At 41.9% G+C, this 27,246-nt stretch overlaps 1 protein-coding gene across 1 annotated transcript; it reads right to left on the bottom strand.

Moving 5' to 3' along the window:
- Positions 1-2,014: 2,014 nt before the first annotated feature.
- On the bottom strand, positions 2,015-24,406 carry KNG1 (kininogen 1). Its single transcript, XM_032171857.2, has 10 exons — positions 24,212-24,406; positions 22,126-22,236; positions 20,149-20,233; positions 17,425-17,597; positions 15,338-15,445; positions 11,118-11,202; positions 10,063-10,235; positions 5,425-5,532; positions 5,217-5,303; positions 2,015-2,824 (listed from the first exon to the last, which is right to left on the bottom strand). Exons 1-10 carry the CDS (start codon positions 24,404-24,406, stop codon positions 2,015-2,017), a joined length of 1,935 nt encoding a protein of 644 aa, XP_032027748.1.
- Between the last annotated feature and the right edge of the window lie 2,840 nt (positions 24,407-27,246).

Raw genomic sequence — 27,246 nt, 5'->3', positions numbered from 1 at the left:
CCCAAAGTGCTGGGATTACAGGCGTGAGCCACCATGCCCAGCCCAATGAATGTTTCTATTACAGAAAATTTAAAATCTCCGTCACTTTTTATTTTATTGATTTTCAATTTGCTTCTTTACCTGGATCAGAAAGATAATTTCAAATTGTTTTGGAGGTTGAGTATTTTCTGATAGTGAGAAGTTGGTAGACATTGTATTAACAGAGATGATTTTTAAAATATCTTTGGTAATTAACTGGACCATAAGAAAACAATACTAAACGAGCCAAATTACTCTTAGCTAAGGCTTGGAAATCTGGAGAAAGAGGAAGAAGAGAAGGAGAGAGTCCTTAGATGACTGGTAGAAGCATGGCCTACTAACTCTTCTTTTAGCACCCGTGGTGGTAAGGAAGTCCCGCCTAAGGACTTCTGCCTTGGTTAGAGAATGTTCCAGTGTTGGGTTATGAGCCTCCATGGCAGAGCCACAGCACTGACTCTCTGACCAGCTGGAATTTGCTGCAGGATGGGTAGGGCTGAAAGGAGACGACTGTGAATTAGAATATCAAGACTGATCTTTATTTCACCCAGAGGCAGAGTGATAAAATGGCATTCTTCTCTATTTAAATTCTATCCCATCTTTCTTCTTGTCCTTCCTCTCAAAGTTGCTGACAGAGGTGGTTGGGGCTATGTGCCTGGAGTGGAGATTCTGCCCATTGGTCAAGAGACCTCCCTCTCAGATGCTGGCTCTGCCCCTGCCTTTGGGGGTCGACCCTTGTACTCGCAGGACCTTAGGTGACTCTGTAAGTATAGTAAAATGCAATTAATCTGATGTTATCATTCAATCTTTTTTAAAAAGTGGAGCAACAAGTTGACAAGGTAAGACTTTTTCCTAACATCTGTGGTTGTTTATTTAAAAGAACAGACAATATTTAAAATGAAAGACAAACTCAGGTTCAAATGCATCCAATAAGTTGAAGCAGCAATGACATATACATCCAAAGATGATTGTAGCTATTTAAAGCCATATCTTGTTGTTCTAGGCAAAAGTACAACACTGGTTATAAAGCATATACCTTCTTTGCACTATAAGGCGATGAAAGACAATCCCACTGTTCTCTTTCTCAAAAATCAATGGTCTTCAAAGTCATAGCAAAAAGACTATAAAGTGAGACTAGAGAATAATTTCCTCATAAAATTTCGGAACAAACTTTGCATCACATTCCATAATATTCCCTTGTCAATTATTTAAAAAGTTTTATTAGCAAGCCTGCTTCTATATTGCTCCCTCTGCTTTTCATCCTTATCATTAAGCTGGGAGCTTCTGTAAACTAAGAATTACTCAATCTAGGCTCAGCAAAAATAAACAGAATACTCCTATGTGAAAGCCTTTTGCAAAGAGAAGTTAATAAGTAAACAGAAATTATTGACTTATGAGAAACACTCTCAGAAAGGTCAGTGAGAGTACTTATTTGATATAACTAGCCCATTTTGGGAATAGAAAGTCAATTAATTTATGTCCCCCCTTTCCTCCCTTTGGCCAACCTGTCTTTCTTTCTTGTTACTTCTCTTTGAAATCTGGAAGTTTTTCTTATTATTTCTATTCCATTAATGAGTTCAGCATTTAATCTCTTGACTTCCCTTATTTTCACACACATTCAAAGACCAGGTGCCACAGTTTATTGTCAAGAATCTTTGTATGGAAATTCATGACACACGTTGTAAGGTACATATTTGTTATCAGAGAAGCCAATTGCAGCAGGCCATAAGGCACATTAGTTTGTCCATTTACTGTGCTAGTTTAGAAAACTTGGGAGGAAGATTCAGAAAAGATTTAGAATTGTGGCACACAATTTTATGCAGTCTGTGGAGATGGAGACTGATGGTGTCTCCATTGGGAGTCTCACCACTTCTCTTTACACTGTTCTGAAGCTGCACGGTTTTTGGTGCATTATATCAGGATATTTTCATCTGGACAATGGAGAGTGGGATATTGATACTTTAATAAAGTATTAAAGAAATACCCATAGCCACATAAATTAAGAAAGGGCATCAGCGAGATTGAAATAATAAGATTCTTTCATTTGTGTGGTTGGATTAATTTCACTAACTGACTTCCAGGGGCGTCCAGGACATTTTGGGGAGGTTGTGTCTGGAAAATCTGATATCGGGTTAAATGAAAGGCCATTTGTTTCTATCTGGATATCAGGGATCCAATCATCATCACTCTCTGTGGGAGTTGGTGGTATAGGAGGCATCATAGTTGCAATGAGATCAGAGTCCTGAAAGTCAGAAAAGGAATCTGCTACATCTGGCTGGGCTAGGGAAGGGATGGGTGTTGGCCCTTCTGTCTTCTCTTGTGTCTGTGCAGAAGGTGTAGTACTATCTTCAGAAGAGCTTGCCAAATGCTCTATTTTCCAACCATTGTGCTTTCCATCCTTTTTGCCTTTGTTTTTATGTTTTCCATGGCCATGACCATGCTTATGCTTATGTCCATGGTCAAGGACATGGCCCCCTTGGTGTTCAAGATCATCATCAAGTTTGAACTTATGTCCATGACCAAGACCATGCTGTTGTTGGTGTCCACGGCCAAGGCCATGTCCCCTTTGGTGCCCATGCCCTTGGTCACGTTCATGTTTATGGCCATGGCCGAGATTATGTTTTCTTTGTTTTTCATGGCCCCAGTCATGTCTACGAGTATGCCCTTGTTCTTTTCCTGAGTCCCGCTCTTCGTCTTGTGCAGGTGCCATGGAAGTGTGGGGTGGACTTACAGTTGTTTCTTCTTTTATTTCCCCTATTTGTGATGATCGGAAAGGTGAAAAACCTGGAGGCCTTTTCATCAGTGAGATCTAAACAGAAAATATTAAGATGAATGTATTACTGCAAAAATCGTGCTATCGATGAGGGAAAAAACGCTGAGATCTGGCAATGCTACCTTAGTTTACAATGGGGGAGGTGTTTGCCAGATTTTAAATACTATATTAACATCCCGGAAAGGATGAATAATATATTTTGTCTTAACATTTGTGGACATTGATTATTGTTCTTAATAATACTATAAAATGGCCAGGCACGGTGGCTCATGCGTGTAATCTCAGCACTTTGGGAGACCAAGGCGAGCAGATCACTTGAGGTCAGGAGTTTGAGACCAGCCTGGCCAACATGGTGAAACCCCATCTCTACTAAAAATACAAAAATTAGCTGGGCGTGGTGGCACATGCCTGTAATCCCAGCTACTCAGGAGGTTGAGGCAGGGGAATCGCTTGAACCCAGGATGTGGAGGTTGCGGTGAGCTGAGATGGCGCCACTGCACTCCAGCCTAGGTGACAGTGACTCTGTCAAAAACAACAACAACAACAAAAAACAAAACAAAAAAAACCAGCCAAACAACAACAAAAAAAAACTGTAAAATAAGCTGGAGCGTTTTTGCTTCATCTGGGTGGTTGAACTAGCTAATCTCTAGGGTAGCTTCTGAGCCTATGTTTATGTAAGTATTTACTTATTGATACTACTGTTATTACCACCATCACTGCTTTTATCCTAAAAGGCCCTAAGTGGCTTTATGAACTGATATATAGGGAGCATGTATGCATGATCACTTTGTTGTGCTGAAGCACTTTAGGACATATTCGCAAGCTTGAAATGCAACCTGAGGACAATGTTTGTGTTAGACCATCTACATACCTACACACGACAAAAGACCAAATCAGAAAAGAGGGAGAAGAGGCAACTTGCTTCAAATATGTCGATTTGTGGATTAATTCTACCTACACTTTTGCTATCTGTGAGAATGTGTTAATTGGAAGCAGTGTTTGGTGATGCAAAGAACATGGTCATTGGAGTACGGCCAGACCATACTGGTAATCAGCATCGTGATGAAAAGCGTAGACTCTGATTTGACCAAGATTTGAATCCAAGTGCCATCAGCTTCACTCTTCCCTTCTGTAAAGTAGACATAATAACAGCACCTGCCTCACAGAGTTACAAGGAAGACTCAAAAATGTGGGTGAAGCCTTCAGTATAGTGCCCGGGACAGAGGAAGCATTTGATAGTCATTACTCACTCAGGACTTCAGAGTCTTTCCAATTTTTAGTGTCTCATCCTTGACAAGAGGGAAAGTGTTACTACCTCCTAGAGTTCTTTTAAGACTTAAAAAAGAAAGATGACATCAACGAATGCTTTTCAAACTTGATTCATGCATATGAATCCCCTGGGGATCTTGTTAAAATTTGGTAGCTGTAAAGTGGGGTTTGTGAGTCTGAATTTTTCTTTTCTTTTCTTTTCTTTTTTTTTTTTTGAGACAAAGTTTCGCTCTTTGTTGCCCAGGCTGGAGTGCAGTGGCAGGATCTCGGCTCACTGCAACCTCCAACTCCCAGGTTCAAGGGATTCTCCTGCCTCAGCCCCCTGAGTAGCTGGGATTACAGGCGCCACCACACCCGGCTAATTGTTGTATTTTTAGTAGAGACAGGGTTTCACCATGTTGGCCAGGCTAGTCTCAAACTCCTGACCTCAGGTGATCTGCCTGCCTCGGCCTCCCAAAGTGCTGGGATAACAGGCGTGAGCCACCGCACCCAGCCATGCATTTTTCACACGGTCCTTGCATGTCAGCAGAATGCAGTGGAGTGCTGTATCTGGCCTCAGGTACACCTGGCATAGCCAGTGTTGCTCCCCCACAGCAGGACTGTAATGCACTAGGAGAGAGTCTATAGAAGCTTCACTGAGATACCGACAATGTGTGAGAAGTGATCAGGAGGATTGTTACTCTCCTTTTTTTTTTTTGAGGCAGATTTTTGCTTAGTCGCCCAGGCTGGAGTGCAGTAGCCACGATCTCCGCTCACTGCAAGCTCTGCCTCCTGGGTTCATGCCCTTCTCCTGCCTCAGCCTCCCGAGTAGCTGGGACTACAGGCGCCTGCCACCACGCCTGGCTAATTTTTTGTATTTTTTTTTTTTAGTAGAGACGGGGTTTCACTGCATTAGCCAGGATGGTCTCGATCTCCTGACCTCGTGATCCGCCCGCCTCGGCCTCCCAAAGTGCTGGGATTACAGGCGTGAGCCACCGCGCCCGGCCTGTTACTCTCCTTTCTAGCCATTAAACAGAGATCACAGAAGTGTGAGAGTTACTCGCCATTTAAAAAAGATAGCTCTCCAATTCATTTCAGTAATGGTTGATTTTCAACCTCCAAATATGGATTTTCAGAATGAGCAGAACTGACCCCACGCTGACTGTAATTAGAATCATACCATTCCCAGTGGTTGACAGTTGACAGTAGGGTAAATTTTTTTCTCCCAGGGCACCACATAAACTTCAGCATTGCAATCTAGGCTTTGCTATTCATGAAAACAGAAGTCAAAAGAGAGACAGTGTTATTCACGAGATATTTAAAGAAATGATTCTAAAAACATCAAATAGGCTTCCAGTGGAAAAGTAGACAGGTGCGTGACTACTCACGCCAAGTTTTTTGGTCTCACAGCTTTCGGTCAACTCTTCATTACTTTCCTTGGAACATGTGGTTTCCCTGGCCACGAAGTCAATAAAATATTTCTTGCCAGCCACCACCTGAAAAATTAATTAGTACAAAGTAAATGCTTAAAAATATTTGCATAATAAATCATTTATCTTTAAGAAATGTTAAGGGAGAATCTTGAAATTTTAATTGACCAACTTAGAGAGTTACATACAAAAAAGTACACATGTTTGGCATTAAAGCTTGGCATGCATATTTAAAATATTTGGCTATCGGTTGGTCCCATTTCCTTTTCTAAGTGGGGGGAGAAATAAGCAAGCTATAATTTTTTTTATTTTTATTTTTTAGATGGAGTTTTGCTGTTGTTGCCCAGGCTGGAGTGCAGTGGCACGATCTCGGCTCACTGCAACCTCTGCCTTCTGGATTCAAGCAATTCTCCTGCCTCAGCCTCCTAAGTAGCTGGGATTACAGTTGCCCGCCACCATGCCTGGCTAATTTTATATTTTTAGTAGAGATGGGGTTTCTCCATGTTGGTCAGGCTGGTCTCGAACTCCCGACCTCAGGTGATCCACCTGCCTTGGCCTCCCAAAGTGCTGGGATTACAGGCATGAGCCACCATGCCTGGCCTATAATTTTTATTTATTTATGTATTTATTTGAGTTTTATTGTCCAACAGCTGTTAAATTCACTAGTAATTCAAGGGCTCAAGTTGTAATATCTAAGAATCTAACAGGAATAGGAAGAAAAACTTAAAATGTTTTTAAATATGCCTTATTGTCTTGCCAAATCTTGAATTGGTGAAATACTGAGTTAGTACTACTATAGAAATTATGTGGATTAAATTTTGTAATTAGAAAAATTATTTGGGGTTTTTATTGTTCTCTTACTATTTTTAATATTAAGAAATTATTTTAGGCTGGGCGTGGTGGTTCATGCCTGTAATTCCAGCACTTTGGGAGGCTGAGGCGGGTGGATCACTTAAGGCCAGCTGTTCAAGACCAGTCTGACCAACATGGTGAAACCCCACCTCTACTAAAAATACAAAAATTAGATGGGCTTCGTGATGCACACCTGTAATCCCAGCTATTTGACAGGCTGAGGCAGGGGAGTTACTTGAACCCAGGAGGCGGAGGTTGCAGTGAGCTGAGATCATGCCACTGCACTCCAGCCTGGGTGACAGAGTGAGACTCCGTCTCAAAAAGAAAAAAAAAATTATTTTAATCTCTAGCAACAGTTTTAATCACTACTGAACACTATCTTCCATTAAATATTTTGTGGCCCAATTTCTCAACCAAATTATTTAGTATTAAATCGTAGTATTTAAATGTGTTGGCCAGGAATAGTGGCTCCTGGCTGTAATTCCAGCACCTTGGGGGCCTGAGGCGGGCAGATCACCTGAGGTCAGGGGTTCGAGACCATCCTGGCTAACATATAATGAATCCCTGTCTCTACTAAAAATTAGCCGGGCATGGTTGCAAGCATCTCTAATCCAGGCTACTTGGGAGGCTGAAGCAGGAGAATTGCTTGAACCTGGGTGGCGGAGGTTACAGTGAGCCATGATCGTGCCACTACACTCCAGCCTGGGTGACAGAGTGAGACTCTGTTTCGGGAAACAAAACAAAACAAAAACAAACAAACAAACAACTAAACTAAAACAAATAAATAAATATTCACCAAAACCCAGGATGAGGAAAGCCTTTCTTAGGTGAAAAGCAGAGGAAAGAAATCTAAAGGAAAGGGAAAATACTAAAACTTGACTAGAGAAAAATGAAAACTACTTCTGAAAAATCACAAAAAGCAAAGTAGAAAGGCAAGCTGAGAAAACTATGATATAGATCAATATCTGTATGAATATAAAGCCCAACACTAAAAAACAGACAAAAGCCATGAGCAGGTATTTCAGAGAAGAAGTTAAAATGGTCATTAAGGCTAAAAAAAAAGTTTAACTTCATTAATAAACAAAAACATGCACATTAAAAAAGCAGTGAGACATCATTGTTAGCCTTCCATGCAGGCAAAGATGAAAACAAAAATTGATGGTACGTGGCATTGGCCAGGCATAGGAATCAAGCAGCCTCAGTCACTGCTGGTAGGAAGAGAATTCAAATTAAGATCCTCAACTGGTGTCTTTTTTCTTTCATTTTTTTGAGACAGAGTCTCACTCTGTCACTCAGGCTGGAGTGCAGTGACACACATGGCAACCTCCGCCTCCTAAGTTCAAGTGATTCTCCTGCCTCAGCCCCCCCAAGTAGCTGAGATTACAGGCAAGTGCCACCACGCCTGGCTAATTTTTGTGTTTTTTGTAGAGATGAGGTTTCACCGCGTTGGCCAGGCTGGTCCCAAACTCCTGACCTCAGGTGATCCGCCCGCCTCGGCCCCCCAAAGTGCTGGGATTACAGGCATGAGCTACCACGCCTGGCCTCAACTGGTGTCTTATACCCAGGTGATGTGAATGTGAATTGGCATCATTGCAAATATTTGGTGATTCTGGCAATTTGCATCAAGTCTTATATATATACATATTCTTTGACATTTCTAGGACTTTGTCAAAGGAAAAATTTCTGCATGTGCACACACAGATCTTGGAAGTTTATTCATCTCAGCAGAGGCAGACAGGAGCATCAACAGCCTTGGGGACAGCAGCAGTGGTGGCAGGGCAAAATAAAACTTATATGAAACTGCAATCACTAACGTGTGAAAATGGAAGATTCAGGAAGTGTTTCGAATCTGAAATATGAACCCAACGTGGAATCAACATGCATCCAAACAGGACTAAATGTGCAAACCCAAGGCAAGATTAAAACTGTAAAGTAAATATTTAGCAATTTGGCAAATTGATCATTTGGAGATTAGCTTTTAGCAAATTCATCATATGTTTAATTGATTTCCAGTAAATTGGCTGCTTCCACCAAGGCTGCCTTGGGTGACTATGTCCAAGCAACCAAATTGCTCTCTTTAAATGCAAAAATCAGTAAAGATTCCTCTCTCTAAAGTAAGTTTGAAATTCTTGCAATATTCAGATTGACTTGGCAACTAACTGATGGGTTACCTCTTTGTGTCCCCCTGGCATCCTTAATGTAGACACATATGCATACTAGAATGTTGATTCATTAATCCACAGAGAAAACTAACTACTAAGAAGACTAGATATTCATGCTTGAGAATGAGTGGTTCTGTTTTTGATGTCAAACCTCTGACATACAATACATGGTGGCCTATTCCTACAACATTCAGAATAAAGAATAAGGGAGCTGGGTATATTGGTGTGTGCCTGTAATCCCAGCTACTTGGGAGGTTGAGATGGGCACATTGCTTGCTTCCAGGAGTTCGAGTCCAGCCTGGGCATCATAGTGAGACCCCGATCTCTCTCTCTCTCTCGCTCTCTCTCTTTTTTTGTTTGCTCTGTTGCCCAAAGGGTCTTGTTCTATCACCTAGGCTGGAGTGCAGTGGCACAATCACAGCTCACTGCAGTCTTGACCTCCCAGTCTCAAGCAATCCTCCCACTTCAGCTTCCCAAAGTAGTTGGGACTACAAGCACATACCACCATACCCAGCTAATTTTTTAATTCTTTTTTTTTAAATTATTTTTTGAGATGGAGTTTCACTCTTGTCACCCAGGCTGGAGTGCAATGGCATGATCTTGGCTTACTGCAACCTCTGCCTCCCAAGTTTAAGTGATTCTCCTGCCTCAGCCTCCCGAGTAGCTGGGATTATAGGCACCCACCACCACGCCCAGCTGATTTTTGTATTTTTAGTAGAGATGGTTTTTCACCATGTTGGTCAGGCTGGTCTCGAACTCCTGACCTCAGGTGATCCACCTGCCTTGGCCTCCTAAAGTGCTGGGATTACAGGCGTGAGCCACCACGCCTGGCCTTAGCCTCTGGAGTAGGTGGGACTACAGGAGCGCACCACCACGCCCGGCTAATTTTTGTATTTTTAGTAGAGACAGGGTTTCACCATGTTGGCCAGGATGGTCTTGATCTCTTGACCTTGTGATCCGCTCGCCTTGGCCTCCCAAAGTGCTGATATTGCAGGTGTGAGCCACCGCGCCCAGCCGCTATTGTATTTATATAGCATTTTAGAGTTTGAAAAAGTGATTTGACATATATTAACTTATTTGATCCTCACCTCAGTCCTTTACATATAGAAAACAGAGGCCGGGCGCAGTGGCTCACGCCTGTAATCCCAGCACTTTGGGAGGCCGAGGCAGGCGGATCACAAGGTCCCGTCTCTACTAAAAATACAAAAAAATTAGCCGGGCGTGGTGGTGGGCACCCGTAGTCCCAGCTACTCAGGAGGCTGAGGCAGGAGAATGGCGTGAATCCGGGAGGCGGAGCTTGCAGTGAGCCGAGATTGCGCCACTGCACTCCAGCCTGGGCGATAGAGTGAGACTCCGTCTCGAAAAAAAAAAAAAAAAAAAAGAAAACAGAGAGAATGTTGTAAAAGAATTGTCCAGGATGAAGCATACAGGGAGATTGGCACTTAAATTACCAAATCTAATGTACCAAATCACATTATCAAATGTATGGTTTCCCAATCGAGAGCCAAGATCAGTGGCAAAATTAGTCAGCAATTTGCACATAGACTACAGTGTTACTGCTTTTGTAGTATAGTTTACACACCTGTACTCTTGCTTTTTTCACATTGTCAATCTTGAAATAGAAAGTTGCGTTATTCTCTGCATTAAGCTTTGCGATGGTGTGAGTCAGCGTCTCCTCCAGCTCTGGGCTGTTGGTGGGTATATCTCTGGGGCAGCCCACGCAAATCTTGGTAGGTGGTTGTACAAAATCCTCCCCTGAAAGGATCAGGTTTTAAGTCAGCATGTACACTGAAGTAGCAGCCTGGCCTAGCATCCCTCCTGCACAAGAACCAGCATCCACATGTATAAGCGGCCACATGGGAGCCCAGGCCCAGTAGTGAGTGGGTGAAGGTTGTCTGTCTGACTTTCACTTCCTGCCTCTCTTCTTTTCCCCTCCTCAGAGCACAGTGTACTTAGGGAAACATTTTCAATAGGAAGGTGCGAGTAACTCAATCAAAACGCTACACTTTTCCTGAATTTTTGCATTTTTGATGGAAACTGTAAAAAGCAATGCTTAATTTAAAGGAGTGATTCTCACGAGAAAAATTTAAGTGCTGTGGTTCTGATGAACAGGCGGCTTCAGACTACTCATTGTGGAATGCATACAAATGTTTTCCAAATATGAGAAAAGCACACCCTTGTTATAAGAAACACTGACTTGACCACAAACTCACACTATGTCCGTTTCTTCCCATTATAACATGCAGGAAAAAACCATCCTTAATTGAAAGGGTTTTATTCTGAGTGCTTGGAAATAAAATACAGGTCTCTCCAACTTACAACATCTGACTTAAGGACAACTTATAGAGAAGAGAGACCAGATGGCATTGTACCCAAAGGCCAACTTTGCCCAGGGGTCATAAATTTCCCTTCTGTCTTCATAAACCATTCTGACCACATGCAGAAGAGTCTGAGCTGCAGCACAACTGGACAGGGAAGGGGTACAGTGTTCTCATCAAGGGGCGCATCTGTGTCTACAGGTTACACAGACTTTGGAGTATATCACGGGAACCAAAACCCAACTTATAGGAAAAGACCCAGCCAGTTGTCTGGGACCACTATTCCTCTATTGCGGTGCCAACATGTGTTATTCCTTACCTGGGTGAATGTCACAGTTCTGTGAGAAGGAAGCAATTCGTAGCTGAGTATCGATGTATGCATTATCTGTACATTCACCGGTATCCTGGTTTTTAAAAAGCATATAAGTGCTCAGTTAAAAACATTTTTTAGAGTCTTAAAAGTAAACAACTAGTAAAATTGAAAAATAGGACGTGTACTTTCCAAATCATTGCATAGAAAAAAAAGAAAGAAGCAAAACATAGTCTTACTGCAAAAGAGATACTAAGGTAACAGTATCAATAGCATCAACGAATACATGCATATACATAAGCACATGGAAAGCAGGAAGATCTAGTACAGAAATAACAGCCATGTAAGTAAAAAGGTAAATTTCTAAAAAAATAAGGTAAGACTTTCAGACTGTTAAAACACCAAATCAATGTATTACAGTTTCAAGAATCATCTTATAAGAAAAACAATGTATAAAGCTTAAAAATAAAAGATGAACAAAGCTACATGAGACAAATATAAACACAGCAGGAACTAGAGTATTAGTAATATTGGACAAAGTAAAATTCACGATAATGAAACACTCATAAAGGTAGTAAAAATGATAATTTTATTTTTCAAAAGCATAGACCGGAAGGCATGGAATCAAAATACATAAAGTAGAAAAAATTACGCATGTGAATAGAAATGGATAGAAATAATCATGGTGGGAAAATTTAGTAATTTTCCCAAATCTAACACAGGGCAAGTGAATAAAAAATAAATAAGACCATAGGAGATTTGAATAACATAATAAAGATTTATTTAAATGGTATTTTCATATGCTACATATGATTTTAAATGATACTTTCATAAGTATCATACAAATTTATATGTATTTGTGTGTGTGTGTGTGTGTGTATATATATATATATATATATTTTTTTTTTTTTTTTTTGAGATGGAGTCTTTCTATGTCGCCAAGGCTGGAGTGCAGTGTCGCAATCTCAGCTCACTGCAACCTCTGCCTCCTGGATTCAAGTGATTGTCCTGCCTCAGCCTCTCAAGTATCTGGGATTACAGGCATGTGCCACCACACCCAGCTAATTTTTTTGTATTTTTAGTAGAGATGAGGTTTTGCCATGTTGTCCAGGCTGGTCTTGAACTCCTGAGCTCAAGTGATCCACCCACCAAAGTGCTGGGATTACAAGCATGAGCTACCGTGCCCGGCCAGTATCATACAAATATTTTTAATTGTTTTTACACCAGGTCACAAAAAGATCCAATAAATTTTACAAAGCAGAAACAACACAGGGTATGTTCTTTCACCTCAGCACCAAAAAGAAAAAATAATCTTTAAAAATTCATAACTTGTTTAAACAAACAAAAACAATATACTTGGAAATATAAACATGCTTGCCAGTAAAGTTAGGGTCTTTCTTGGATAAGGAGAAAAAAAAAACCAAAATAACAAAAATGAGAATTCCATATAATGTTATTAGAACAGCATTCTAAGTTAATTTTTAACTCGTCATGATTTCATAATTTAAAAACAGAGGGAGAAAAACAAATAGAACAAACAAATAGAAAGACCTATGCCTAGGTCTCCAGAAGTGAGGGGAAAAAAGAATAATAAACAAACATAGCCAGGTGCTGTGTGATAAGTCACTTTGGGAGGCCGAGGCAGGCGGATCACCTGAGGTTGGGAGTTCGAGACCAGCCTGACCAACATGGAGAAACCTCATCTTTACTAAAAATACAAAACTAGCCGGGCATGGTGGCACATGCCTGTAATCCCACCTACTCGGGAGGCTGAGGCAGGAGAATCACTTGAACCCAGGAGGCGGAGGTTGCAGTGAGCCAAGATCGTGCCATTGCACTCCAGCCTGGGCAAAAGAGCAAAACTCTATCTCAAAAAAAAAAAAAAAAAAAGAAAAGCCTACATTTCTAGCAACTCCAATAGTGTCTGACTGAATTTGCCTATTCTAGATGTTTCATATAAGTGGAATCATACAATATTTTTTGTGTGTGTCTGGCTTGTTTCACTTAACATAATATTTTCAAGCTTCATCCACATTGTAGCATGTATCAGAATTTCATTCTTTTTAAAGGGTGAACAGTGTTTCATTGTGTATATATAATAGCACATTTTGTTTATCCATTCACCTGTTGATAGACACTTGGGTTGTTTCAACTTTCTGGCTATTATGAATTTTGCTGCTATAGAAATTCATGTATAAGCATGTGTTTGAATATGCGTTTCCAGTTCTTTTGGGCATATACCTAAGAGTGCAACTTCTGGGTCATATAGTAATTCTATAGTTAACTTTTTCAGAAATTGCCAAATTATTTTCTATAATGGCTGCAGCATTTTACAGTCCTACCAGCAATGTACAAAAGTTCTATTTTCTCCATGCCCTTTCTAGTACTTGTTATTTTATGAACAAAAAAGAGGTTCTTTATATATTCTGCATGTTAAACTCTTATCAGATACATGATTTGCAAATATTTTCTCTCATTCTGTGGTTTGTATTTTTACTCTCTTGATAAGTGTCCTTTTTACTTTTTTCTCCAATTATGAGATAAATGCATGCTCAATTAGAAAACTCGGGAAGTATCAAAAAGTTCCAAAAAATATAAAGAATCAGAACGAGTGGCCGGACGCAGTGGCTCACACCTGTAATGCCAGCACTTTGGAAGGCCAAGGTGAGTGGATCATCTGAGGTCCAGAGTTCGAAACCAGCCTGGCCAACACGGCGAAACCCCCGTCTGTACTAAAAATACAAAAATTAGCCTGGTGTTGCAGCAGGCACCTGTAATCCCAGCTACTCAGGGAGGCTGAGGCATGAGAATTGCTTGAACCCGGGAGGCGGTGGTGCAGTGAGCCGAGATTGCACCACTGCACTCCAGCCTAGGTGACAGAGCAAGACCTCTTCTCAAAAAAGAAAAAGCACCCACAATTCCAACTGAAAGTTAACTACATTCTATATTTTGTCATAATTTGTTTTCCATCACTTATTGTATTTACATTTATTTTACGTATTTAAATAAATCCGTATGTATAGTTTTGTATCCTACTTTTTTTGTTTTTCACTTAACATTGTAACCATTTTACTATGTCACTGAAAACTAAAAATTTTTGATAGCTGTATCATATTCCACTGTATGGATATACTGTAATTTACTTAACCATTCTCTAATGTTGCATAACCAATTTGTTTACAATATTGTTCTATTAAAAACAACTGAAATTAACATCTTATGGTCTGGATTTCCCATATAAACAAATTAGAAGCAGAATTACTAGATCAAAGGACTTGCAGCATTTCCTTGGCTAAAGCACAGTCTTCTGCTCAAATGCAAACATCCCTGGGCACATATCATGTCTTAGCCATCTTAACATTCACTAGCTACTACTACCTTGAGATACACCATTTTAATATAATTTTGGTTCAGATAACAAGATACGATGCTAGGAAGGACCACTAAGGGCTAGAGACTCAGGGTCTGTTTATTAAAGATAAAGGTAGGGAAGGGAAGGTGAGAAAACAAACAGAAAAGTTTGACATGAAGAATAACCCTGGGTAGAGCAAGGGAGCAGCATATGGACATTGAGCACGTGGGGAAGAAAAGGAAATAGGAAAGTGTGGAGACATAACAAAGATACACTTGACAGTTCAAGCACTTTGTCTATTCGTAGTCCCTGGTTATACTCTGTAAATACTTATTGCTGGCCAGGCGCGGTGGCTCACCTGAGGTCATGAGTTCTGTAATTCCAACACTTTAGGAGGCCAAGGCGGGCAGATCACCTGAGGTCAGGAGTTTGAGACCACCCTGGCCAACACGGTAAAACCCTGTCTCTACTATAAATACAAAAATTAGCTGCACGTGGTGGTTGGCACCTTTAGTTCTAGCTACTTGGGAGGCTGAGGCAGGAGAATAGCTTGGACCTGAGAGGCGGAGGCTGCAGTGAGACGAGATCGCAGCACTGCGCTCCAGCCTGGGAACAGATTGAGATCCCGTCTCAAAAAATAAATAAAATAAAATAAAGTTATAAAAAATACTTATTGCTAGCTGTGCAGATTCTTTGGCCAGTTAGGTAAGGCAGCTTGACCAGTGACGTGAGCTTGAGGCTTCCCAACTGAGTGTGAATGTGAATTGCTGAATGTCATCTAAACTTTTTGTGACGGTCTTCCCACCCAGCTTGATAGTTATCATCAAAATGTAAACAAAATGCTAAGAACTTTATCATTAAATTTTTGCCTACTTACACCATTCGAAAGGGACTTGCAGTCTGGAGTTAAGAACAGAAAATTCTCTTTGGAACAATTCGTTTGCACAATTGAGTAGGTAATTCGAAAGTTCAATCCAGCCACCACCTGAAACAATTTCAGATTGAATATTTAAAGAACAGTTTAAACATTATTTGCTGTGGGATATGAATGTTATGAGGAGTTTAGAAAACAGTGTGGCAATATAATAAGTGCCCAAGAAATATAAATTATTATTACTAGGCAAAAAATGCTGAATAAACATTGAGCACCTTAAGATTCTCACAACACACACACACACACACACACACACACACACACACACACACACCGCTAGCCATCTGAAAATGACAAGCAATATATATGTTTTTCTATTTTTCAGCCAGTTTTGGAACATGGATTTCCTTAAGTAAATCCTAACAATATTTCCTCTGCCAGGCTGCAGAGAGAAATGTTTACTGAATTTCATAAAATAATAATGCCCTTCTAGACGGATAAAGAAAACTTTGGAGGGGAGTCGTCTTTACTATTGGGTCCTCAGGCTCCCAGGTTACCAAGTAGTAAGATTTCTCCTACTTTATTCTGGGCCGCTCCCACCCTGATAGCTCTATGCAGACATAATTGAGTAAAGCATGCACGCATGAAAGCAAGTTGTAAGGTTTGTTAAACGCAGAGAGTGTTACTGACCAAAGGGAATCACTCATAATAAGAGGCTGAAATATGAGAGACCCAGTCAACTACCAGAAAAGTCTGGGCCGAGCGCAGTGGCTCATGCCTGTAATCCCAGCACTTTGGGAGGCCGAGACAAGAGGACCACCTGAGGTCAGGAATTCAAGACCAGCCTGGCCAACATGGGGAAACCTTGTCTCTACCAAAAATATAAAAATTAGCCAGGTGTGGTGGCGGGTACCTGTAATCCCAGCTACTCGGGATGCTGAGGCAGGAGATCTCTTAAACTTGGAAGGTGGAGGTTGCAGTGAACCAAGATGGCACCACTGCACTCCAGCCTGGGCAACAGAACAAGACTCTGTCTCAAAAAAAAAAAAAAAAAGAAAAAGGAAGAAAAGACTGGGTGTACTGAATCATTAAGAAGATTTGTAGCTGAGTGCAGTGGCTCAGGCCTGTAATCCCAGCACTTTGGGAGGCTGAGGTGGGAGGATCACTTGAGGTTGGGAGTTCGAGACCAGCCTGGGCAACATAGTGAAACCTCGTCTCTACTAAAAATACAAAAATTAGCAAGACGTGGTGATGTGCGCCTGTAATCCCAGTTCCTTGGGAGGCTGAGGCAGGAGAATTGCTTGAACCTGGGAGGCAGAGGTTGCAGTGAGCCAAGATCGCGCCACTGCTCCAGCCTGGGCAACAGAGCGAGATGTCAAAAAAAAAAAAATTTACAGATATGTACTTTTTTTTTTTTCCGATGATATGGGAACTGTAACTTAGTGGGTACCCAGAAAGCCATGCCGACCGTTTTAGACACAATTTAATATTTTGGAGCTGTGTTTAACTCGTGATGGCTAGGTGATAATATAGTTTTCTTAAAATCCTAAGGCCAGGAGATTGAGACCATCCTGGCTAACATGGTGAAACCCCGCCTCTACTAAAAATAATAATAATAATAATAAAAATTAGCCAGCTTGGTGGCGGGCGCCTGTAGTCCCAGCTACTCAGGAGGCTGAGGCAGGAGAATGGCGTGAACCCAGGAGGCGGAGCTTGCAGTGAGCCGAGATCACGCCACTGCTCTCCAGCCTGGGCGACAGAGCAAGACTCCGTCTCAAAAAAAAAAAAAAAAAAAAAAAATCCTAAAATGCTAAGGCCAGTATGACTTTTCCTTTTCACTTCTCTAGGAAGAGCCTGTAATGACGATTACCCATTTGTTAAAATCAAACATCAAAGGAAGGGGGTCTGATTCGACATCTTTTCTCACTTTGGATATTGCGCTATCCGACTCACTTGGACTAAGGAGAAAGCCCTTCACTTCCTGTGCTAGTCACATGAAAACACCACCAGCCATGCATTCACACATTTTAAATGTGAAGATCTAACAAAGTTTAGTAATACTGTGCTACTTAGAGAATTAAAGAACAAACCTGTCTTTGGGCCCGTTTTACTTCATGAAGCGTGAAGAGGGAGGAATGTTGAGTGTTGTTGTTAAAGTACTGAACGCCGTGTCTCAGAATGGGCTCCAGGTCTGGGCTCTGCGTTGATACAGGATGCACACAGCCGAGGCAGTCGTACTGGGCTGTCACCACAGGGCCCTCGGCTTAACAAAGAGCAGACAAAAACACAGCATTAATGATTGCAGTCAGCATTCGCATACATTGCCCTAAACAAAGAAGAGGCTGGGCATGGTGGCTCATGTCTGTAAACCCAGCAGTTTGGGAGGCTGAGGCGGGCAGATCGCCTGAGGTCAGGAGTTCGAGACCAGCCTCACCAACATGGTGAAACCCCATCTCTCCTAAAAATACAAAATTAAAAAATTTAAAATACAAAAATTAGCCGGGTGTGGTAGTCCCAGCTACTTGGGAGGCTGAGGCAGGAGAATCACTTGAACCCAGGAGACAGAGGTTGCAGTGAGCCGAGATCATGCCACTGCACTCCAGCCTGGGCGACAGAGCAAGACTCTGTCTCAAAAGAAAAAAAAAAAGAAAGAAAATATTTGTAAACCGTACATCCCACAAGGGACTAACATCCAGCATATACAAGGAATTCAATCAACTCACCAATAAAAAAACCAAGTAATCCCTTTAAAAAGTGGGCAAAGGATCTCAGTAGGCATTTCTCAAAAGAAGACATACAAACGGCCAACAGGTATGTGAAAAAATGCTCAATATCACTAAGCATTAAGGAAATGCAAATCGAAACCATTATGAGATATCGTCTTACCCCAGTTAGAATGGCTATTATTAAAAAGCGTTTGTATTAAATTACCAAGTAATGTTCCTAACAGATAGCCCTAACCTACTGGTCAATAGAGGCAGAGTCCATAAAAAGGGAACGTAGCTGCAGAGTGAGTGGCACACCTGGAGGGACCCCCTGGGAGCCTGGACTTCTTCACCCACCGAGCTCTCGCTGCTTGCCGTGTAAGTGGCAAACACAGCCAGGAGGATATGGAGAAAAGGGAACTCTCACGTACTGTTGGTAAGAATGTAAATTAGTACAACCACTATGGAAAACAGAATGGAGATTTCTCAAAAAATGAAAACACCAAATACCATATATCCAGTAGTCCAGCTACTAGGCATCTACCCAGAGGAAAAGAAATCAGTCTATCCAAGGGGTACTTCCACTCCCAGGTTTGTTGCAGCAGTATTCACAATAGCAAAGATATGAAATCAGCTTAAATGTCCATCAAAGGGTGAATGAATAAAAAAAATGTGGGGGACCAGGCGCAGTGGCTCACACCTGTAATCCCAGCACTTTGGGAGGCCGAGGAGGGCGAATCACCTGAGGCAAGGAGTTCAAGACCAGCCTGGCCAACGTGGTAAAACCCCATCTCTACTAAAAATACAAAAATTATCCGGGCATGGTGGTGATGCCCATAATCCCAGCTATTCAGGAGGCTGAGGCTGGAGAATTGCTTGAACCCGGGAGGTTGCCGTGAGCCAAGATCGTGCCACTGCACCCCAGCCTGGCCGACAGTGCGAGACTCCATCTCAAAATGAAAAAAAAAAAAAAAGAAAACAAATTGTGGTATATATTCACAATGAAATAGTATTTGGCCATAAACAAAAAATGAAATAATATCATTTAAAGCCACATGGACAGAACTAGAGGTCGTTAAGTGAAACAACTCAAGCACAGAAAGACAAACTTCACATTGCTCTCACTCATATGTGGAAGCTAAAACAACCACATGGAGATAGAGAAGAGAAGAGAAGGACAGATACCAGAGGCTGAGCGGGGTGGGGGGCAGAACGGGGAAATGAAGAGTTTGGTGAATAGGTACTGAATTATAGTTAGATAGAAGAAATACGTTCTAATGTTATATAGCAGACTAGGGTGTCTATAGTTAGCAACAATATATTGTATATTTCAAAGTAGCTAGAAGAGAGGACTTGAAATATTACCAATTCATAGAAATGATAACTATTGCAGGTGATGGATACCCTAAATACCCTGACTTAATCATTACCTGTTCAATGCATGTAAAAAACACTCACATGTACCTCATAAATATGTAAAATATTATGTATCAGTAAAAGAAAAAAAAAGAAAAAGAAGTTAATACATGTAAGGTGCTTTGAGTCATGGCTGGGACATAAGGACTCAATACATCTTAGCTATTACTTTTATCCTGATTGTTGCTAATATGTTATTATGATTAATATGATAGTATGTTATTATGATTGTACCTCCAGGCATATCATCTCATTTCAGCCTCACAACAGTCCTGTGAAGTGGGAAGTGCTCTTACCTCCCTTTTCTAGACGAGGAAAAGGAGAGCCAAGAAGGCAAGGAGCTCTGAAAGATTCCAGGCCAGGTCTGCCCTCAAAGCCTACGCGCTCCTCACTCTGGGACGCTGCCTACAACGGAGGGCAGGTCTTATGTCTTCTGGTTCTTCTACTGAGCCCTTGCACACAACGGGTACAATGCAGCACACGGGAAGAGTTGGGATAGTCCTAAGGGGATGGTGGTCACGAGCCTGGCTCAACCTCCGGGCTCTGCCGCTCCACCCAATGCTCCCTAACTCTGCAAATGGCTTTACTACTGCCACCCTCTGGGAGCAAGCAGAGCCTGGTCAAGATTGTGTTCCTGGCTCACAGAAATGGTTAATTTCCCACCAGGGCAGTGCCAGAGGATAAACCAGCCACCTGGAGTAATCTGGCAGGTCTGGGTAGCCACGGAGAATTTCGTACTGCCCCTCTTCCCCACAGTTGCCGTGCATTCTCCAGTGGCCTAAAAAGAAAAGAAAGAGATCATTTATCCTAATCTTTCGGATGGGAAAGTCTACCTAGTACTGTTGCTAAATGTGGCTTTCTTTAAAAAGCAAAACAAAACAAAACTTGTGAAGATTTTATCCAAAAGAGTTTTGAAACATGAGAATAAATTATTTTAATAGCCCAATGATTACTTTATATAAGCCACTGATATTCATGAGATGCTGGAGGAAAGACAGTGTAAATGGTGAGGTTTTAAAGCTTGAGTCTTTGTTTTGAGCCCTGGTGGTATTTCTTTTTTCTTTTCTTTTCTTTTTTTTTTTTTTTTCTTTTTGAGACAGTGTCGCTTTTGTTACCCAGGCTGGAGTGCAATAGTGCGATCTTGATTCACTGCAACCTCTGCCTCCTGGATTCAAGTGATTCTGCTGCCTCAGCCTCCCAAGTAGCTGGGATTACATGCGTGTGCCCCCACACCCAGCTAATTTTGTATTTTTGGTAGAGACGGGATATCACTACATTGGTCAGGCTGGTCTCAAACTCCTGACCTCAGATGATCCAATCACCTCAGCCTCCCAAAATGTTAGGATTACAGGCGTGAGCCACTGCACCTGGCTGAGCCCTGGAGCTATTTCTTTCTAACCAAGATGGACGCAGAGGTCTGGAACCAGCCTGCTAAACACTCCTCTTATCTAGCTCTCAACTTCGGTGAGTTAATACTGTTCACATAAACTTCAGTTTAACTTAATAGAATGGGCAAGACCTTGGCATCAAAACGTTTTTCAGTTCCAGCCTTGTCACTTGCTAGCTGTTACCTCTGTCATGTCCCCTTGACTCTCGGAGTCTCAGTTTACCCATCTTGTAGGAGACGGGACACATCTATCTCTTAGAGTTGTTGTGAACAATATGTGTGCAAACACACACAAAGTGCCTACCAGAGGCCCACCACACAGCAGGCACTTAATAATAGGCAGCTGTTTAATTGTTATTGTTGAACAGTGTTTTTGTTTTGTTTTGTCTTTTCATTCTTCAGTCATATCCATTGGATTCTAAGTGACAGATACTATTCCATCAGGATAAAGCACACCTCCCTTTGTCCACACAGCCCCTAGAAGCAGGCAGTACAGGGCACAGCAGCTACTTATCCCCACCCTACAGATGAGACGATTGAGAAGGGAGAACCAGCACTGCAAAATCCTAGACTCCTGACTTGGAGTTCAGTACTCTTTGGTAATGGCAGATGACTGGCAGTCATCTTTTACGTTCTGACATAAAAGAAGGAAATCAATCCATGAAAAGAGAGGCTTGCTTCCGAGGCAGATACTGTTTGAAATCTTTCTTAATTAAAGCAAAACAACCAGCTATGGTGTGCCAGGCCTATATGTTAGGTATTTGGTTAAGATAGCCATTGTTATCAAAGTTATTTGCATAATTCATCTAATTTCATCCTCCAACAACCTGATGAGGTCAATATTATCTCCCATATACAGCAGAGAGTGCCAGTTCTGAGACGTCATGGCTCACCCGCTATCACACAGCTCACGGAAGGCAGAGTCAAGATTTGCACTCAACATTGTGCAATGGAAGCACCCACGCCCTCCCCTCGCCAGCTCTTTGGCTTGGCCCAAATGTCAATCTGTTGTCTCTCTGGAGTCTGAGCCACATGTTCTGGCTGGACACTAGAGCCCCCTTCTCATGGAAGGGCTTTCTCCATGTTTAACTGCTGGCTTCTCCATGATTTTTCTGTCTATACAAGAACACAGATATAAAGCATTTGACTTTTCTACACATTGGAATGTTTATTTGCATTTCTCATAAACAGGCTCACCAGTAGTCATCATTTCTACATGGGTAAAAAAATCTGGCAGGGTCAACGGAGAAAACAGAAGGCCCAAGAATGGCCAATACACTTACCGCTTCTGCAGCATCCTTGTAGTCACAGTCCTGCCAGGTTTTGCCACTTTGAACAGGACAATCCCCCTCCTTGATTTCGTACTTGAAGGAATAAAACGTGTCAGAGCTAACCTGAAAAGCAGCCAAAGATACTTAGGTTTCATCCAACTGACCCAATAGCAAATAATTCTAGTGGGTTCCAGTAAAGTTAGGAATATTGATCTTGAGAGCAAAGCATTCACTTAAAATATATTTATATTTGTATCATAAACATTTATGTGAAAGAATGTTTATCATATACTCACAATGTACTTCTAAAGATTACAAAGCAGTATGCATAGTATTAGCCCATTTTTGTCAAAACTGGTTTATATATAAGTCTATGTCTTTTAAAAGTCTGGAAAGATACACAGCAAGCTGTTAAAGTGTTTGTCTGTCAGTGATGAGATTATAATTATCTTTCACATTCTTCTTCAAGCAAACATTTCTTTTTTTTTTTTTTGAGACAGAGTCTCGCTCTGTCACCCAGGCTGGAGTGCAGTGGCGTGATCTCGGCTCACTGCAAGCTCCGCCTCCCAGGTTCACGCCATTCTCCTGCCTCAGCCCCTAGAGTAGCTGGGACTACAGGCGCCCTCTACCACGCCCGGCTACTTTTTTGTATTTTTTAGTAGAGATTGGGTTTCACCATGGTCTCGATCTCATGACCTCGTGATCCACTCCCCTCAGCCTCCCAAAGTGCTGGGATTACAGGTGTGAGCCACTGCGCCCGGCCCAAGCAAACATTTCTAAGTGGTCTTTTTGCCCTAATGAACATATATGACTTTTACAAATTAGAAAAAGCAAACAAGAAAACCTTAAACAAATGTTAACAGTTATCTCTGTATGGTGGAATTAATTATGGGTGATTTTAGTACTTTTATTTGGTTCGTTTTGTTTCCTACTTTTTCTTTTTTAAACAGCTTTATTGAGATATAATTTACATGCCATAAAATTTACCCACTAAAGGCATACAATTTAATGTTTTTCAGTATATTTACAACCATACCCACAACCCATTGGGTACTACACCACCAATAAACTGTTGCTTGAGATCACCATGAAGCAGAATTTCTCACATGACTGTACTAGATTATGAAAGAAAATGGCTCGATTTTAGTTTCAGAAAAAATAACATGTCCACTGTGTTTATTTTCCTTTATCCGCATGTTGTCACATGGCTAGTTTTTTTTTTTCTGCTAAAGTAACCAATTGCTTAACATTCCCAGAGATATAGTCTTTTATAGTGAAATTTGTTTAAACATGCTCTTGAAAGATTGGTATTTCTTTGAACAATGCATCCTGCCAGGATTTGTCTCCTACTGGAGTGCATCATTGCAATAATATCAAAAACTAACTAAAACATTGCTGTTAAACCTGGTACTGGCTGAATAGCCATACAGACTTCTGTCTAATTCTGTAGAATCACATTAAACTCATTCCTCACTCCTCTTAGACATGCCCCATGAGGTACCCCCTCCCATTTAAGGTTTGGAGGTCTATATTTTTTAGCCTAGGGCCAGAGACCAAGTGAATTCTTTTGCTGCAGTCTAACTAAATTCCTAAATTCTCCCACCGTACTTGGTCCTGTTCAGATTTCTCCATCTACTTTTGTTTCATTTCACCCTAGATTCTACTTCCCTGATCATCCAGGGAGCCAACCTGCCTGAGGACGAGTCATACTCTGTCCTCCCACCCCAGGCTGGAGAGTGGTATCTGTCTTTCCACAAGTTGTAAGCTTCTACCTTTGATGATCACATGTTTGGTGGTGGTGGTGGTGGTGGTGGGTGGTGGTGGTGGGTAGTGGGTGGTGGGTGGTGGGTGGTGGTGGTGATGGGTGGTGGTGGTGGGTGGTGGGTGGTGGGTGGTGGTGGTGGTGGGTGGTGGTGGTGGGTGGTGAGGGGTGGTAGTGGTGGTGGGTGGTGGGTGGTGGTGGATGGTGGTGGGTGGTGATGGGTGGTGGGTGCTGGTGGTGGGTGGTGGTGGTATGTGTGTGTGTGTGTGTGAGGCCTGGGCTCCTAGTGATAGTACAAATCCCAAGTGACTTCAAGGTTAAACACAATTCACTCACCATCTTAGTGGCTTCAGTTATGCGGTACAATACAAACTGGTTGTTACTTTGGTTTTGACTATTATATTTCTTCAGAGCAGCATCCACAGCTTTAAATAAATCCTTGTCATTGCAGTCAATTTCCTCAGACTGTGATTCCTGGGTTAAACTTAGTAGCAGCCTGGAGCAGAGGAAAAGGATGGTAATTAGTTTCATGATCTAACAATCTCCCTCTAGGAGCTGAGGGATGGTTTCACCAAGAATCAAGAGCCAACTGGGATACTGAATTTGACAATCTCCAGCCTCCTGTTTCTTCTGTCCTCCTCTCTGCCTCAGCACTCAGGGCACTGGTTGGATTCCTGCTGCCAAATGCTATTTGCCTTGTTCCCAAAGGTTAAATGGCTCTGCTGGGTTATCCAAACATATTTACAGCTAGAACATTGCAACACTGGGGTTGTTAACCTGCTCATTTGCATTTGAAAATCACGTGGGAGCACAGTGCATATTTCCAGGTGATTATACAACTTCATGTAGCAAATCAGAGCAGAATCTGATGAAGGAGGGGAAGAAAGTGCCTACTAACTCGGTTACTCCCCTGTGACTTTCGCAAAGCCATTTTTGAAGGTCACTACATGGGTAAACAATGCAAGAATGAGTACAATGTGCAGACACATTTCATACAAAATTTCTTTGCAGGATACCTACCCGCATAGAAGCAGACTGCTATTAATTCTATTACATGCCTAAGAAGCTCATGCACAGGGGCATCCAGTGAGTTCCGGGAGTCCCATGCAGGACAGACATTGGCACAACTGAAAATAAAATATGGGCGTCCTATCTGCTCTCTGGACAGGCCAGCCTTTCTCTGCTCAATTGCATTAGTTCTGTAAAAGAAAATTGCTCCCAGGGTGGAGCTAGAGGAGAAGCATAGGAAGGGATGGGTTGACTGAAGCCCTGGATTCCCTATGCTTGCTTCTTTCTGGTTTGGTGTTGTTGGTTTGGCACAGAAAAAGATAGCCCCAAATATGGCTCTTTGGCATGCCAAGTGCTTTGAACTGAAGGACATTAAAAAGGCTGCAAAAGCAAAGTCTCTTTCTTGCTTTCTCCTGCCCATCTTTCTCCTGCTCCAATTCTTCTCTCAAGGCAGGCCACAGAAGCTAGAATTTCTCTTCCCCAAGGCAGGTCATAGAACCCTGCTCCCTCAAAGCCAGCAATAAACTTTATTATTCTTATTTTCCTCACATCAACACAGAGTGGGGAAACTATATTACAGAATGGTCCCCACCTGTAGGCCAACATTGGAAAACTACAGTTGATAATCTCAACAGAAGTGTGAGGCTTGATGGTATCAACATCCTTACTCCAGTAAAAATTGGCCGGGCACGGTGGCTCACGCCTGTAGTCCCAGCACTTTGGGAGGCCGAGGCGGGTGGATCACCTGAGGTCGGGAGTTCGAGACCAGGCTGACTAACATGGAGAAACCCCATCTCCACGAAAAATACAAAATTAGCCGGGTGTAGTGGCACATGCCTGTAATCCTACCTGCTCGGGAAGCTCAGGCAGGAGAATTGCTGGAACCCGGGAGGTGGAGATTGCAGTGAGCCGAGATTGCACCATTGCACTCCAGCCTGGGCAACAAGAGCAAAACTCTGTCTCAAAAAAAAAAAAAAAAAAAAAAAATCGGCCTATTCATTCTGCTCCTTTTTCAGACTTTATTTTTTAAAAAAATCTATAGAGCCATGTTCATGAGGACAAACCTACTTTTTCTTTTTCTTTCTTTTTTCCTTTTTTTTTTTTTGACACAGGACATAGATGTTTGGACTATTTTCAATCTTTTTTTTTCTGATAAAAAATTATGTAAAGAAAATCTTTGTGTTCACCTATGAAATAGAACAAAGATTTCTTGGAGAGATGTAAAACATGGTTTTGCATCTTATTTTATATACACTTATATAATAAATTTCAGGTTAATTTCTTCTTAGATTCTATGCCTAATTTTTTTTTTTTTTTGAGACAGAGTCTTGCTCTGTGGCCCAGGCTGGGGTGCAGTGGTGCGATCTCAGCTCATTGCGCCTCCCAGGTTAAAGCAATTCTTCTGCCTCAGCCTCCCAAGTAGCTGGGATTACAGGAACCTGCCACCATCCCCAGCTAATTTTTGTATTTTTAGTAGAGACGAGGTTTCATCATGTTGGCCAGGCTGTTCTTGAACTCCTGACCTCCAGTGATCTGCCTGCCTTGGCCTCCCAAAGTGCTGGAATTACAGGTATGAGCCACCGCCCCCAGATGCTATGTCTAATATTAAAAGTTAGCAATGACTAAGCCTCAGCACTGGAGTCTTAACTACAAGGAGCATCTTTAAATTCACTCAAGGTTGATTGAATTGGATATGACTTGACTTTTTTGCCAAATCGTATTCCTCCCTAATTCTTGCAAAAGTTTTCATACTTTTTGTGTGATACTAGCAATTGCACTCCTTTCCCCAGGAGTGTTGTATCTCTTCCCCCGCTCCTCCCTCACACACACACACACACACACACCCAGAGCCATAAGAACCAAATACCCTATGTGTGTGCAAATACCACTTAGTCTGGTACTGCTGATAACAAAGCCTACTTAGAAAACCAGCCTGAGGGTTGAACACTTCACAGTTTATGACATCATAGGACAAATCTGCTCTGCAGAATCCAAAGACATTCAAAGAGAGAAGCCTGTGTGTGTGTGTGTGTGTGTGTGTGTGTACGTGCGCACATAGGGAACTGAAGATGCCCAGCCAGAGTTGTGAGCTTCCAGTCATTCAGCAAAGGAAGAAGAGCTTTAGAAAAATCAGAGTAATATGATCAGATAGCCCCACCAGTGGCTCAACACTCTCTCCTCATGTACACTTTGAAGAAAGCACTGGTGGTGAAGGGTCTCATTTCAACTTGTTGTGGTTTTCTACCATGGAGGAAAGTGTTGAAAAAAAGGGAACCTGTATAGCATAAAGATGGGTTTTCACGGACCTTGTCAAGGTAAGTGTCTGATGGCTCTACCCTAAGTACAAGGGCTACAACTGGCTG

The sequence above is a fragment of the Hylobates moloch genome, unplaced genomic scaffold (genome assembly GCF_009828535.3).
Source record: "Hylobates moloch isolate HMO894 unplaced genomic scaffold, HMol_V3 SCAFFOLD_13, whole genome shotgun sequence".
Classification (NCBI taxonomy): Eukaryota; Metazoa; Chordata; class Mammalia; order Primates; family Hylobatidae; genus Hylobates; species Hylobates moloch.
This window is presented reverse-complemented; position numbering and strand designations above follow the sequence as displayed.

What these genes read in the sequence shown, in the direction of transcription:
- KNG1 (XM_032171857.2), bottom strand. Translation starts at nt 24,406, where the DNA reads ATGAAACTAATTACCATCCTTTTCCTCTGCTCCAGGCTGCTACTAAGT. An exon ending in GCAAGTCCCTTTCGAATGGT is followed by an intron (nt 11,203 to 15,337) that starts GTAAGTAGGCAA and finishes TTTAAAAACCAG; the next exon opens with GATACCGGTGAATGTACAGA. An exon ending in GAACTGTGACATTCACCCAG is followed by an intron (nt 10,236 to 11,117) that starts GTAAGGAATAAC and finishes TGATCCTTTCAG; the next exon opens with GGGAGGATTTTGTACAACCA.